Source organism: Parus major, chromosome 2 (assembly GCF_001522545.3).
Source record: "Parus major isolate Abel chromosome 2, Parus_major1.1, whole genome shotgun sequence".
Taxonomy (NCBI): Eukaryota; Metazoa; Chordata; class Aves; order Passeriformes; family Paridae; genus Parus; species Parus major.
In genome coordinates this window covers 15,659,259-15,674,147 of record NC_031769.1, presented here as the reverse complement: position 1 = coordinate 15,674,147, position 14,889 = coordinate 15,659,259, and the positions used below count along the sequence as shown (strand labels likewise).

The window sequence follows — 14,889 nt, the reverse complement described above, 5'->3', positions numbered from 1 at the left end:
GTTCCTTTCAACAGGTCAATGGGAGAATTTTGAATAAAAACTACTAGACACTCTCCTGAAACCCTCTGGACTTCATGTAAGGGCAAACATGAATTGTATGAACTTTCCTAGGGCTAGGGAGGGATGCTGAAGACCAAGCATGGTTTTGATTATATTTATTTCTTTTGGGGGGCTGATTTATGAACAGAGTAGGGTCTAACTGTATTGTGTTAGCTTTGCTGAGCAAATCCATCAAATCATGGACTTGGTAAATGAAGATTTCATAAGATGCTGCAGTTTCATCTTTTTTTAGTTCTGGGTCTAGATGTCAAACAGAACTCTTAGCTGTGATGTTTCCTTCTCACAGAAAGCAAAAGCAGTGGGTAGGCCCGCTGGTAATGAAACATTTTTTGCCACAGGCAGAACAAATCTTGAGACTGGAAGGGAGAGGTTAAAGCCAAACTGTGTAAGGGTAAAAAAACACAAGCTACAGCATGTGGAAGAAGGGCAGCATCTAAGAGCAAACCTCATGCGCAAGTCCTAAATACCCCCAAAATGAACATATAACAGAGGTCCTTATAGAAATTAAAATAGAATCTAAATGCAGAAGAAGGACAATACAGGTTTGTGGCTCAGAAAAGCAGTTGAGAAAGAGAAGGAAGGGTGATGCTCTGCCACCCTATTACCATGTGAGCTGCATGTAGAGGCAGGTGGGCTTACAGAGGGTTTCCCATGGATACAGCAACATAAATGTTCATCTATAATTGCTAGTGTATGCATACCATAATGTAATGCATCTACAGACACTCACCTGAATTAAAACACTGTTTCTCCATATCAGTTTTCATGTTTGTCTTGAAATTTTAAAATTTGACCCAAGGCAATATGTAATGGATTACTGAGAAAGCTTTCTACACTCAAATTTCTTACCTACATATATTCAAGGGCTAGAAGCTAAATTACCAGACATGGGAGGAGAAAATAAAATGAGATATTTTATATTTACTTCCAATCTTTCAAGGTCATTACAGCATTACCTTGTGTATAAATATTGCCTCAACAGATGAGAAAGCCTTCTGTTCAACAGGTAAATGCTACAGTACAAGATCTAAGATTTGAAAGGGCCCTGAAGATTATTTTGTGTTTCTGCACGTATCACATATCTATGTATTATATTCCTGCTTTTGAAAGACCTTCCATTAAGAGATAAGTTAGCCTTTATCTCATCTTAATGAACCAATACCAACATTTTATATTTTTCTACCTGTACATATTTTCTTTCCAGGTGATTATAACCCTATTTGTTCAATTTCTCTTCTGACAAGCTTATACTTTCCACATTTTGTAACGGAGTACATTCCACTCAAGTCATGGAATAACATAAAAACAATTCAGCAGTAAGAAAAAGAAAAGAGTTTCAATAATCATCTGTGAAACCAAGTAAACACAAGAACTTTCTACCAGTGATGAAAAGCAGAGGAAAACTGCAGAAACCACATGTCAGGGAAGTTTCCCAAATGTGATTGTGGGTGTAGTCTGGTGGTCTGTTCAAGACAAAGAGAAAAGCAAAACAGCAAGAAATTCGAAGAACAATGAGCAGAAAGAAGTACCAAAATGAGACCTCTAAAATACACTATGTTTTGTACAAGATTTCTTTTTTTTTCAGAGAAATTTAAACAACAAACACAATGTTTTTTGTATAATTTAAGCAAAACCACATACTTGTTTTGTAGAATATATTTCTAGGTTTCTTTTTTTAAACAGAAATATATGTATTTATTATATTCAATTGCCATTCAATATTTCAAAAAGAATTTATATGAAGTTGTGCCTGTGATTTCAGAGGCCACGACTGAATTCTTCTTAATCTACGTTCTTTGTATTAATGATCAGATATTGCTCATAGTGAAAAGTAAATTCTGTGATTTTAGTTTTCAAATACTCTCAGTCACTTTCATTTATTTTTATTAACTTTTTTTTTTAGCATAACAAAAAAATACATAACATGTCTTTGAAAATGCTTCCTTTCTTTTTGTTTCAATTAGAAAAAATGAAATCTTTAAATTCCACCTTCTAAATTAAATTGAAAAACAACTTACTTTGTCCAAAAAGCCAAAGGGTTTGTAATTTCCAGCTACTGGTGCATGTTAAGCTTTCATATTTATCTATATTGTGTTTTTTCCATTTATCTATACTATGTTTATCCATGTGTCCCGCTCCCTTACCTATTGTGACAAAATCTTATTTCTTAGTTTCCTAACAAAGCTATTCAGGTAGAATTAGGCAGGGAGAAAAAAAGTTAAGAATAAATCCTAGAAACTGTCTTTATAGAGAAAAGCATAGATAAAATCACTAACAAGCAATAAAACAGATAATTTTATTGTATATATCTGTGTGCATGTGGTAACATTAGGCTGAATGCATCTGTTTTAACAATAATATTTCCAGAGCTGAACAAAGTAAGAGGCCAAATGCAAAGACTTCTAAAGAAGTCATAAAAATGTAAAAAAAAAACAAAACAAAACCTGAAAGGGGGAAAAAGGCTTTATTGTATTAACAGGAGACATCACCTTCATTTTATATCTTCATCATTATTATATTTTTAATGCAACATTTAACCTGAGGTAACACATGAAAAGACATGGATTTGTTAAATTATGTTTCAAGTAGCTAAAGAAGAAAGGAAGAGATAACAGAATCTTTCATGACTTGACATGACCACATCTTCTAAGTAGTAGAAATTTTTATCCTCAGAAAGTATGAGAAATACTATTCTAAAATTGTATTCAAGGAGAAGAGTTTGCAAATTCAAGCAGTAAAAACACACCTATCTGGCATAGATGCTGAGGCCAGAAGTTACCTACAGTGTTAATAAAACCTCATCCACCTATTCTTTATTATATACATGCATCTTGCTGGCCTGCATGACTATTAACAAGAATCAGTTAACTTTCCCTTATTTCCCTTATTTCCCTTTCATTTATTTCTATATTGGCTTCACCCAAGAGCAAAAGGACTGTGAGACAGACCAGCTTCGCACAGCTTTTTAATTAAGAGCAGAAACTATTATGGTATTTGCAGGACTTGATCTTTGTGGTATTTATACAAGGTGAACATTTGGGATCTTTGAGTTTTCTTGTCATGATATGCTTTGGTTTTTGTGTTTATTTTCATTAAATAAAGTTCATCAGTCAGGTTGAGACATACAGGTCTTGTAGAAGAACTACTGGATTCTTTTGTAATGTAATTCCTTTCTTATTTCTTCTAAAGTGAAAACTATTTTCTTTATTTGAAAGATTTAAAGCTAAACACATAATTACAAAAACACATTGTGTTTATCTTTAAAATATACTCCACTTGAAAGATACAATTTCTCCACGAAAGACAAATAATAGTTCACTCTCAGGACATCTTAAAAAGCTTAAGGAATCAAAGCTAACTTGTCAAATTTAATCACTTTTGCCCAAAAAAGTGATGGTATGGCTGGGCAAACAAACTTGAGTAATCAAGAGTCATCTTTAAACTTTTCTTTAATGAAGGAAGCTTTCCATTTGCATTTCCCAACTGAATAACTTCTCATTACAGTGCACAAATAAATTTAAAATTCAAAATAAAGAAATGCAAATAAGTTTCTATATTACAGCTGCTTAGTGAAAATGGAAACAAAATTTATATAAGTAATTTTCTATTAATTGGTAATAATATCAATGGTAATATTGATAAAATTCCTTTATATTTTAAGGCTAATTTTATTCCTGCCTATACAGTTATGGAGGCTTACACTGTTGTGCAACAGATGAAGAAGCATTTGTAAGATAAAACTACTCCCCTACATCTCAACTTTTCTTCTGTGAGAAAATGCAATGCGTTGGAAAACACAGTGTATTGGGAAAACAACAGCAGACAATGAACATGGATCTTTCTCTTTACCTCAAAGAAGGAACTAAAGCCAAAGTAACAAAGCAGAGTTGCTTTGACATGATTCCAATGCTACTCTATAGCCTGTAAGAGCAGAATTCCTCTTCAGAATTTCCTCTCTTCAGGGATTTGATCATTGCACACTTGGCAACTGTATTACTCTTGGCAGTTTCAAAAACCAAAGTGAAGTCAATTATCTCAGCACACAGCCCAAGAAGGCATGCAATGCAGGTTCTCTAAAAATGTCAGGGGGATATAAGTCTACCTAGTCACTAATGTAACTTTTAGTAGTCCTTCTGTCTGTTGCTTTCCTTACTTTTCAGTCTGTGGACTATACCTGAAGTTCAGTCCTGGGTAATTGCCAAAATCCCTTTTTTTTTTTTTTCCCACATAAGCAGTGAAACAATGAATGCCAAAGTCCTTTGATGCCATAGTTGTCTCAATTATTTCAGATTATTTTGAGGAGCATTTAAATAATGGATGTATGAGAAAGAAATAACATTGAATACGTCGAAAAACATTATTTTAATTGGTTTTGGATTGAATCAAATTCAAACATGTCTAAGCAAACTTCTTATAATCATTAATATGTTTATGAGATAGTCATTAATGTCATTATATGTAGTCATTAAGTCATAATATGTAATTTAATATTTTAGAAGTGCAATATTAGAGTGTTGTGAGGACAGTTCAGTTAAACAATCAATGCAGTGACAACACAAACTAAGAAGTTGCTAAAACAGTTATGGTTTGTCCTTGTATGTCTGGCATGCTTCCAGAAATAGAGTGGGATATAAGAAGGCAATCACATCATGTACCACTCACCATTACAGACCACTGAGAATCTGAACAAGCAGCAGCATGAAGTATAAAATATGTTTTAGTTCAATCTAAAGCTTCATCACTAGATAAAATGATTGCTTGAAATATTCTGGTAAATATTAGGTAGCAAATGAAACGCAATGATCGCCATGCTCTTTTCTCGCTTTAAGACCTGCAGAAATCCCAGTGGCAAGTGAGAGGGTAAAGACAGGAAACATGGACATGGACAAAAAGGAAAAACAAAGAAGGGAGAAAAAAAATTGAAGGATGATAGTTAAAACATTTTATAGATTTTTTTAATCCAGTTAGTGAATCCAATTAAAAAGTAAAGAAGCTACACAACAAGCTGTTGACTAGCATGTGTAGCTGTAAATAAACCAAGCAACAAGAAACGCGGGTCAAATATTTTCCAGTGGAACAGTATTCCATCAGAAAATGCTAATGGAATGGAACCAAAACCTTCCATAAGAACACAACAGCTTCTTGAAAAGTTTTGACAGAAACCAGGCGGAAAGGCAGGCTAAATAACCAACATGTCTCTTCATCTTTTCTCTTGTCAGCCAGATGGAGCCTGCCAGGCTCCTTGGCTTCTAGTTTTCATAGAATCCTTGACTTCTTGCCTGATGGGCTGCCAAACAGCTGGAAATCCAGGTCTCCAGGATCTCCTAAGCTTTTTGGCTTCTCATGGTCTCCAAGCTCTCAGACAGCTGCTTTGCATGGAACTTAGGGCCCAAGGCTCCTGTGTGAGGGAGATACAGGCTACACCCTTTGCTTCCTGGCTTCCACATTATGTGTCTTACAGAAATTGGACTCCTATATTTGTAGATATTAAAGACCTCAGGGCAATTTGAATCAGTTAATTTAGGAACTCCAACTTGTCTGTAGGAGGCCCAAATAACTCCTGAGAGTCAGTTCACTACACTAGTCAGCCTGTGTCAAGTGTCATTGGATGAGCTGGTTCTGTATGCACCCTGCAAGCACAGCAGTCACTTACAGATTCACCAAACCAGGTCTGGATTCCTGGGCTTCCTAAAGATCTGAGGATCCTGGTTCTCTGAAAGGGTTCAGAGGCAAGCAAAAAATTCCTTTTTGTCTCTCTTTTGGTACACTTTTTGATGCTTGGTTAATCAAAAATGCTTAAAAATTTGGAAGATCTAAATCCAGATACGAGGGCATAAAAACTGCATGAAATGAGAGCAAATATAGAGAAGTAGGTAGGACAGATGTAAAAAATTATGTCTAGAGAAAACAAATTAAAAAATGGAAAGATAGCAATAAGAGCACTAAGTTTGAACCAAGGTTTCTGTGTAAAATTGCAAGAAGCACAGCAAGGCAAACAAAGGAACTGGAAAATGCTGTACATACAAAAGAAGGGAATTTTGACATTTTAGGCTTAACCCAAGAATGGTACATAAACAAAAATGCATTGGCAGCACTTAACTAAATTTTTTCAAATGTAAAACAAAGGAATAACAGTGTGCAGTATGGAGCCCAATTACCTTTCTACATTATAGTTTTAAATTAGCAATCAAAGCATCTTAATGTATTTAAAACAGCAAAGGTTTAACTATTTTTTAAATATTAGAAGAATTTCCAACTTTAACTACATTTCTTTGTTATTCTTAGAAAAGAAATGCTCTCTGTGGTTTTATACATATGGTTATGCTAACTTTCCATAACAAGCAAAAATCTGTGTAAGAATAGGTCATCAGCAACATATTTTCTATCCATAAGTTAACTCCAGACTGGCTGGCTGCAAAACTCACATCCTTATTATATAATACTCTTTCAGGACTGAAGACTAATTAACCTTCCCACATACCCATTTTGTGACCCCTCTTAAACCTGGTTTAGTTTTCATTTGGTTTGGGGGGTTTCTGTGTCAACATGGACATTCTCTTTCCCCTTATAAAAGAAACACACAGACATCTTTCGATGTCTCATCATCTTTCATCATACCCATGATAGTCTCCTGTAGAACTGAAACCACGATGTATCAGAAAAGGGTGAATGTCATTCCACACGTAAATTTTAAGAAAACAGAGTAACTTTCTCTCTCTTGTCTTTCAAACCCCCAGTCTCTGACTCTGCTTAAATTATTTTGACAGACAAAACACAGCACTTTAACAGCTACTGAGAAATAATTAACTCTACCCTAGCTGAAAACAGGATGACTCTATACATAGATGGCTTAATGAAGTTCTTTAAGAAAGCCCCACAGTTATAGCTATAAAAAGGCTAAAACTGAAAGTTGGAAGCTGATATGCAGGCACATGGGACAGAAAAACATGATGCTTGACATTACCATTTGCATTTCAATGTCTGCACCCAAAACTCTACTAAATATGAGGACAGAAAAAAAAAGTCTAGAACTTTTTCCCCCTTTTTTTTTTAATTTATTTAAAGATTCTACTAGAAAGTTCCTCTGTGAGGAAATAGGAATTTTCATACAGACTCAAGCTGGCAGTGTTCCTCTTATTGGCACAATGCATTTGGGTGATTTTTATAATAGCCCAAATTACATCTTTGTAGAATTTCTGCAAATGTTTATGTTTGGGCTGATGTATGTTGGGAGAACATTACAAGTACTGTTTTTCAAAGAAGCATCATAAGCAAACATTGCTGTTCCAACATCAACAGAGTTGAGTAGACTTCTCTTATTCATTTTTCATAATCATTTGTGTTTCTTGGACAGTTCACTTACACTTTGCTACTAGCAATGTGCCCACAGCAGTAACTTTTCCTTTTGGAAGTAAAGAACCAACCAATTAATAACAATCTGCTTCTATTAGAATAATTCCTTTAATTCCTTTGTAACAAACACTATATCACTTAGCTACATCATACTGATAAAATTCTATTCTATGGGAAGTACTCTTAAACAGATTATGGAGAGAGTAAGCATGAAGAGAAATATGTAATCACATACGACAAAACAACTATTCTATCAGAATTTTGATTAGCTTCTAAGATGTTTAATATACAGGAAAAAACATTAAGTTGGTTGTAAAATGAAAATATTTGTGCATAAAAATGGATGCTGCATTACATTGCTATAAAAATTTGTTTATGATACTACTAACAAGTTCATTTTCATCTGTGAATCTCCACAACACAGAAGAGAACCACTACAGCTTCCACAAAAGAACACAAAAAACCCCCTCAGACTCCATTCTCACAGCTATTTGAAACACAGTTTGTGGTCCCAAGTACAGGCTTAGAAAGGCCAGAACACACATAACCCTTTAAAGTCATGTACTTATTACTGCTTTTGAATCAAGCACTGCATAAACCAAACTGCTTCTTGGAAGATCATGCAAATTGTTGAATAACATTAACTTTCAACAAAAAAATCCCAAATTCTTTTCAGGTAGAAATAGTTGCTGCACTTCCTCAGCGTGGCTGTAGTTGCTGCTTTATACATATTTCTTTCTATTCAGTGTCAGCGGAAAGGGTATTATTGGTAGGTTTGTTTCAGTGAGCCACTTGGCCTCAGTGTCACACAAAGAACTCTTTGTGGGATCACAGATTAGCATTAGGGCAGGCAGCCAAGAGAGATGAAAGGAGAATAGCTACACTAAGGGTGTACATAGCTTGCACTCATCAAACACCCCAGGGAAAAAAATGAAAAAAAATCCATGTAATACATAATTTCATTAGTTGTCCTCTATTCCCTTCATTTGTGAAAAAGTGCTTTTAGTGGAAGTTCTAGCAATTTGCAGTTCTATCCTAGCACTTCAAGTCACTGAGTCCTACTCATAGGAAGCATTACCTCAGTTCTGAGATGAAGTAGTATTTTGACATTCAATTACAGCAATATTGTTCAAGAGAGAGGCAGGTATATTCATTTCTTTACAGAGGAGACATGCACCATTAGGCATCAAAACACTTTATTGCACTAGAGTGCACATATAGAAAAAAAGGATGAAAAGATAATTCAGAATAACCAGCATGTGTAAAAAATTACAAGCAAGCTGCCATTGTAGAAATAATTAGGGAGAAAAAAAAAAGTGCTTCAGTTATCAAAAACAACACCAAATTTTCTCACTATATATCCATATATCTGTATCATTGAATCATCTACATAAATTAATAGCAGCCACACAGTGCTCAATTCCAAACAGGGAACTGCCAGCAAAAAGGATGCTACAGATATTTAGCACTTTGAAGGAATTACTATTCTTTACATAGTCAGGATCTCCAATTCTGTGTAGAAGGATATATATTCTTGGTACAGTAGAGAAAAGATGCAAATGTTGCATTAAATACAGAGGCAAATCAGAAATGGAAGCCAGTACTGAACAAGGATTAAGGTATAAAGGTAGTACTCTAGGAAACTTCTAATGGAAAAGAAAACCTTGCCCATTTATTTTACCGTATGTCAGTGCTAAGAATTCAGAGAGATGACTTGCAGCTTATCCTCACTATTTTATCTCTATTTGGAAACTGACATGAAATAAATGAATAGCTCAGTCATCTGTACACAACTGACCTGCACAACCACGACTATTCACCACTGGCACTTTTTGTTGGCAGTCTGAGCAGAAAACCTGAAGATTACATTGGCACCGAGTCTAAAATATGCTCTGAAACCAAAGGATGGTCTCTTGAGAACACAGCTGAAGTACCTCACAGTGGAGAACAACTAGAACTACCCATGCTATTCATAGCCTGTGAGTAAAAGCTTTCTGTTTGCGGCATTGTCAGATTTTCATCATGCTTTATTTGGGAACAGTAAGCTTAGGTACTGATAAGTTACTAAAATATATTTGCCAATACAGAAAAGACTGTAAAAACAGATTATATAATGGGCACTAGATGGAGGACTCTCCACTTTTGAAAAGTAAATACATATGTTTTTTATGCAGTTAACAGAACAAAATAAAGAAAGTACAAGTAGCAAACAGCAAAGTATTGCTGAAAATTATCCAAATGTAAAAATTATACATGAGTATATATATAACAAAACTGTTACTTTAAATACTTCCTTACCTTAGCATTTTCAACACAAGGACAAAGAGCCCAAGCTGCACTTGCTTGAACCTCTGGGTTAGGATTTTTCAACAATGACCATAGCAAGCGGACTCCATCTAGACTGTCAATTATCCTATTGCAGGAACAGACCAAAAAAGAGAACATTAATTATGGAGTATACAATGTTGAATCTCAAATTATATTAGTTTGTTTGTAACACTGCTCTAAGAAACACTGGCATGATTCTGACAGACTGTTTTGCTTTATGCAAGCGCTTGTGTTTTATTGTCAGCTAATCGCCATCAACATACTCAACAAACAGTGCCCACTATAACAGATGGGTGCCAATAAATGATGTAAAGACAGAATGTTTTCTAACTAAATCTCATTAATGTTGTTTATTTTTTTCCAGCACTGTCATTCAGAGTGCTTATAGAAGATAAAGTAAGCTACATTATAACCAGGACTCATAAACGTGAAAACAAGCATGTGACTTTTTAACGATCTGCATGCAAAGTGAAATCTGAATTTGAGCATACTGGCTTCTTTCATATAGTAACAAATACTTTCCAAAACAAATATTTATGCCCAAAACTATGTACTTAACTTTTTACTCAGTCTATGCTTAATATATTTGCCTTGCTCTATGACATATTTTAAAATACTATGTTTCTAATCAAGCATTAGAAATTAAAATGGTCACACCACAGAGCATCCTTTGTTGGGCATGAATAACGTGTAACTTGTTTCCCATATGTTCCCTTCCTAACAAGACCAACACTGAGCACTATGTTATAACTACTTAAACATACTATAATCAAAGTATCTTCATGACTGGCTGAGAAATGAATTATCATCAGAATCATCTCTACACCATCTGTGTTATGTTTACATATCAATCAGGCTTGGGGATCGTAACTTCACATTAGGGTCAAATGAATACCCTAAATGGAAAGGAAGGTCAGACCAAACTTAATAGCCTTTACCAACATGCCTTTTTTCAAAACTCAAAACTGTGTTAAACTCAAAGCAGATGAAATGAAGTTGAAGAAAAGCAAGCACACCTTCATTGTCTAAGCTCAAAAGTAAAAAATTCCATTGCATATAATGTGTTTCTATCTTTAACAGTAAATGCTAGAGAATTCAAAACACATTTTTAAGAGAGCTTAAAAACAGCAGATAAAGCATCTAATTTGTGTTCACTATATATGCTTTGCCAAGAAATTTTAAAACTAACTATAAAATGAACTTTGTATGTAATTCTATCATCGTTTGAAGCAGAAAAAATAAATAAGGACATGAAGTCTGTCTAAAATAAGCAAGAACTTTATTCATAACATTTTTATGCAAACTGTTTAAACAACTATGTTTTTCAAAATAATACATTTGAACAAAGCAATGGTTTAGCCAAAAAACCTGTTTTTTAAGATCTGCCAGTTTCAGTATAGCTTAGCTTATACAGCTCCAAATCAATTGCAAGAAAATCATCATTCAAAGGACAAATTCAGAAGTTTTAACACTACAAAATAAACAGTTGGAGCACAAACTACACAATTACACATATATGTTCATATAGTAACGATGACGTAAGTAAAAGCTTCAAAACAAACTTTTAAGTCCCTCCATACCCCAAACACTTTTAAGCAATTTTAACATTACTCTCCTGTCAATTCAGAAAGAACAAGGAATTTTTTCCTATATTGGAATTAATTAAAAAGAACCCATGAATCTTTCCTCTAGTCAAGCGGAGTACTGATCATTTACCAACATGAGGTACTTCCTCCCAAGAGGGACTAAATATAAATGACCCAGCTCCAACAAGTATATAAAAATCAAGAGATAGAAGCCAAACACTGAGCTCAGATTTTTCCACCCCACTTAAAAAAACAACCCCTAGGCTGATTTATCTTTCCTTTCTATTTATTTAAAGCTTCCTTTTCAATTGGAAGTTTACTTTCATTTTCTTTTCAGTTTCCTGGTCTTCAGTATTTCAAGGTAAACTAGACTCCCTCTATCATTAATTTGCTGAAGAAGAGTTTTGCTTTTTGCTTAAAGACTAGAAAGACCAGTTGTCTTAGATCAACAGAACCCAGCTCAGAATATGTGAAAGTATAGCTGTGTGATCATTCAACATACATAAAATTAAGCTAGGAAACAGTAGAAACAAAACAAGAGAATCTCCAAATCACATCGTTCATCACCGATTACTTGCAGTTACACTAGATTAACACAAATAAAATACACAAATGATGCTCTTAAATTCTCACTTTGGAAGAATTATCATTGTGTAACCACTAGGCAAGAACAAATCTTATTTTCATCTTGCTGAGAACATCTAGAAAGCACTGCTAAAAAGTTCAATTTTCTAATCTTCCTATGGCTTCACTACACAATCCAGCAGATGAAGAAAATGGGTGCTGAATGAGTGCATTTGCCTTTACAGTAAAGGGAACATTAAAATAAATGGTCCTGAAAAATGTTTCCTCTATAAAAGTGCTTAGACATTAACTTCCTTCCTATGTAAAAATTCCTTTTTGAAGCTGACGAAAAATACATTCAGTTTTCTTTACAAATAAACAAATAAAGAGAGAGGAAAATAGGCCTGTAATCTTGAAAATTTTAGCTTTGATGGCATAATGCTAAACAACATTATGATTTGCTCTTGTATATAGTTTTTGTATCTAATTTTCTTCCCACAGCGTATTATAATACTATTAGCAGGATGAAGTAATAAGGATTCTTACCACAATAAACATAAGCAAATATAAAATTTACTTTGGTTGGTATTCAATTCTGTATTAATCCATAGTTAGCACATTATTCACTATATGGCTTCAGTCACTTAAGCAATTTCTTTTATAATAATTTGTTGATATTCTGATGAAAAAGTTAAACTATACTAAAATCCGGAGCAAACAACCATGCATGGGACTGTTAAAAGACAGGCTTTTTAATAAAAATGCAAAACATTTTCAATGAAAGCTGAATGGAATCTCATTAAAGCTGAAATAATACAATATTTAGTTGATATAAAAGTCTTGATATTTAATACTTTAATATTCAAATATTTACCTGTGTTATAGAATAGTTGATCCTCTACTGTATCTATGTATGTATGTAATGAATTTAATGTACAGGACACTATTAACAGTCAAAATCTTAACAGGCATGAAACTCACTCAAAGTAGAGCTTTTTTATAAACCCTATTATATTTACAGTCCTTCACTGTAAATACATAACAATACATGAATATGTGGAATTCAAAAGCAAGAGCTCAGGTTGTGAAGTGTTGTGCCTCTATTCTTTAGTAAAGCAAAGGCATCTCACAATACCTGGGCCACCTCATCTAATTCAAAGCTCTCTGTCACAGACTGATCTTATTGATCACTGAAATAATTTAGAATAGGTGTATATTATTCTGCTCCTCAAAACAACCAAAAGAAGTTGCAATGGCAGTTAGAACTGGCTGACGAAGCGTTCCTGTCATGAGCTCCTGTGCTGGCCAGACATGATTAGATAGAGGTGAAGGGATATTTTCAGCTGGTATCATTGCTCCTACCAAAAGGCAGCTTCAGGGTGTAGGACCAAAGCATCTTCCTGCTTCCAAACCAGAATTTATGTATGGTGTACACAGAATAGGTCTTATGGGCAAATAATTTTAATGCAATTAAACCCATTCAGAGATTACTGCAATTTTTAAGTTACAGTGAATTGGTATTTACTATGTGACAGATTGTCAGCTACTAAATACTGTCAGCAGGGCAGATTGGTCAACTTAAGATAACTTTTAAATTACTTTTGTTCTCTAATTGCCTAATGAAGAGTTTTCAGATTATTTAAGAATCTCATTATCATTATATCATTGAACATTATGAACAAGATGTGGCATACAATTCTAGAAATTTACTTTGCTTTTTTAAATATATCTGAAATTAGCAAAGCTGTTAATCTGAAATAGTACTTCTTTTTCAAGTTAAAATTTAATATTGAACATTTCCAGTAGAAATGTCAAGATGAATTGCTTAAATATACATGTGTACACACAGCCTAGACATCTGTTTGTCATATCTATCATCTTTCTCTGCTAAAATGTTACTTACCAGAACTTTGAGAGTCTCAGTTTAATTGCCTGCCAATTCAGACCACAAATACAAATGTAAATAAACAAAGTTATACTGACTCTGTATTGTGCTCACTGGTAAGATTACAAGGTTTAATTCTGTAAGAACGTAATCTCATCTTTTTTGAAACCACAATTTAGCATTTTTCTTAAAACTTTCACTAGTTCCTGCTGACTGCTTTGATAAATAGTATTATATACCAATGACTCAAACTCCATCTGCTTGGATAAAACAATTGTACATTTTAGTTTGTAAGATTCTAAGCCCTCAGTTTTGAATGCCAGCAATGCAGTCTATGGATTTTCAAATGGAAAGGGCAAATGACACTTTAGTGTCAGTTAAAGAATAAGCACTAGTCATTTTTTGTTAGTTAAAGAAAATTAATAACTTAAAATAAGTTCCTCAAAAAGATAAATATACATAAAAATATACAGCAACATCTCTGTCAGTGGTAATACAGCAGACCAAGTACGGAGGACAGCTTCATGCTGTCTACATAATACTAAAGAAGTTCAGTCACATAATTATGTTAGGTTTTTTAGATAAGTCAAGTTATTTTTGGCTGTGAGAGAAGCTGGCTGCTGTTTTTTATTTTAAATAACTCAACAGAGTCAGTAAGAATCACATAATTGCTTCAAGTTGACCTGAAGTAAAGGTTTGGTGCAGAAAAGTAACACTAAGTGTACCTTCCATTCAGTAGTAGTAGGAGCCAGTGTCAACTAGGAAACATAGCAGAAATTCAATATATAAAAGACTTATAGAAGATGTAGATTCACCTATGCCTATCTATTAGTCTCTCTTCAGTGCAAAGTCAGTGCAAGCTTCTTCCATGGAACATAAGATAATCACACAGTATTTCCCTCAGAATATAATTGCACTGCTTCATAGAACATTCTCAGCTTTTTCTAGTCCATAATTATGCTTTATTTCTTATATTAATCACAACCTCTTCATTATATATCTGAATCATTTACAGAAATTACATGAGCTCTACTCTTGGTCTGTATGGTCTTCACATACCTACTGCTGCAAGGATAAGCACATTCAAAGAAGAAGACTGCTAAACTGAATATT

The 14,889-nt window shown here is 34.0% G+C and overlaps 1 protein-coding gene across 1 annotated transcript in view; it reads right to left on the bottom strand.

Moving 5' to 3' along the window:
- Positions 1-14,889, bottom strand: part of ARMC4 (armadillo repeat containing 4) — a 71,757-nt gene that overhangs the window by 24,258 nt on the left and 32,610 nt on the right. Inside the window, exon 16 of the mRNA XM_033511366.1 lies at positions 9,712-9,826. Within this exon, the coding sequence (XP_033367257.1) occupies positions 9,712-9,826 (115 nt within the window). The remainder of the gene's footprint in view (positions 1-9,711; positions 9,827-14,889) is intronic.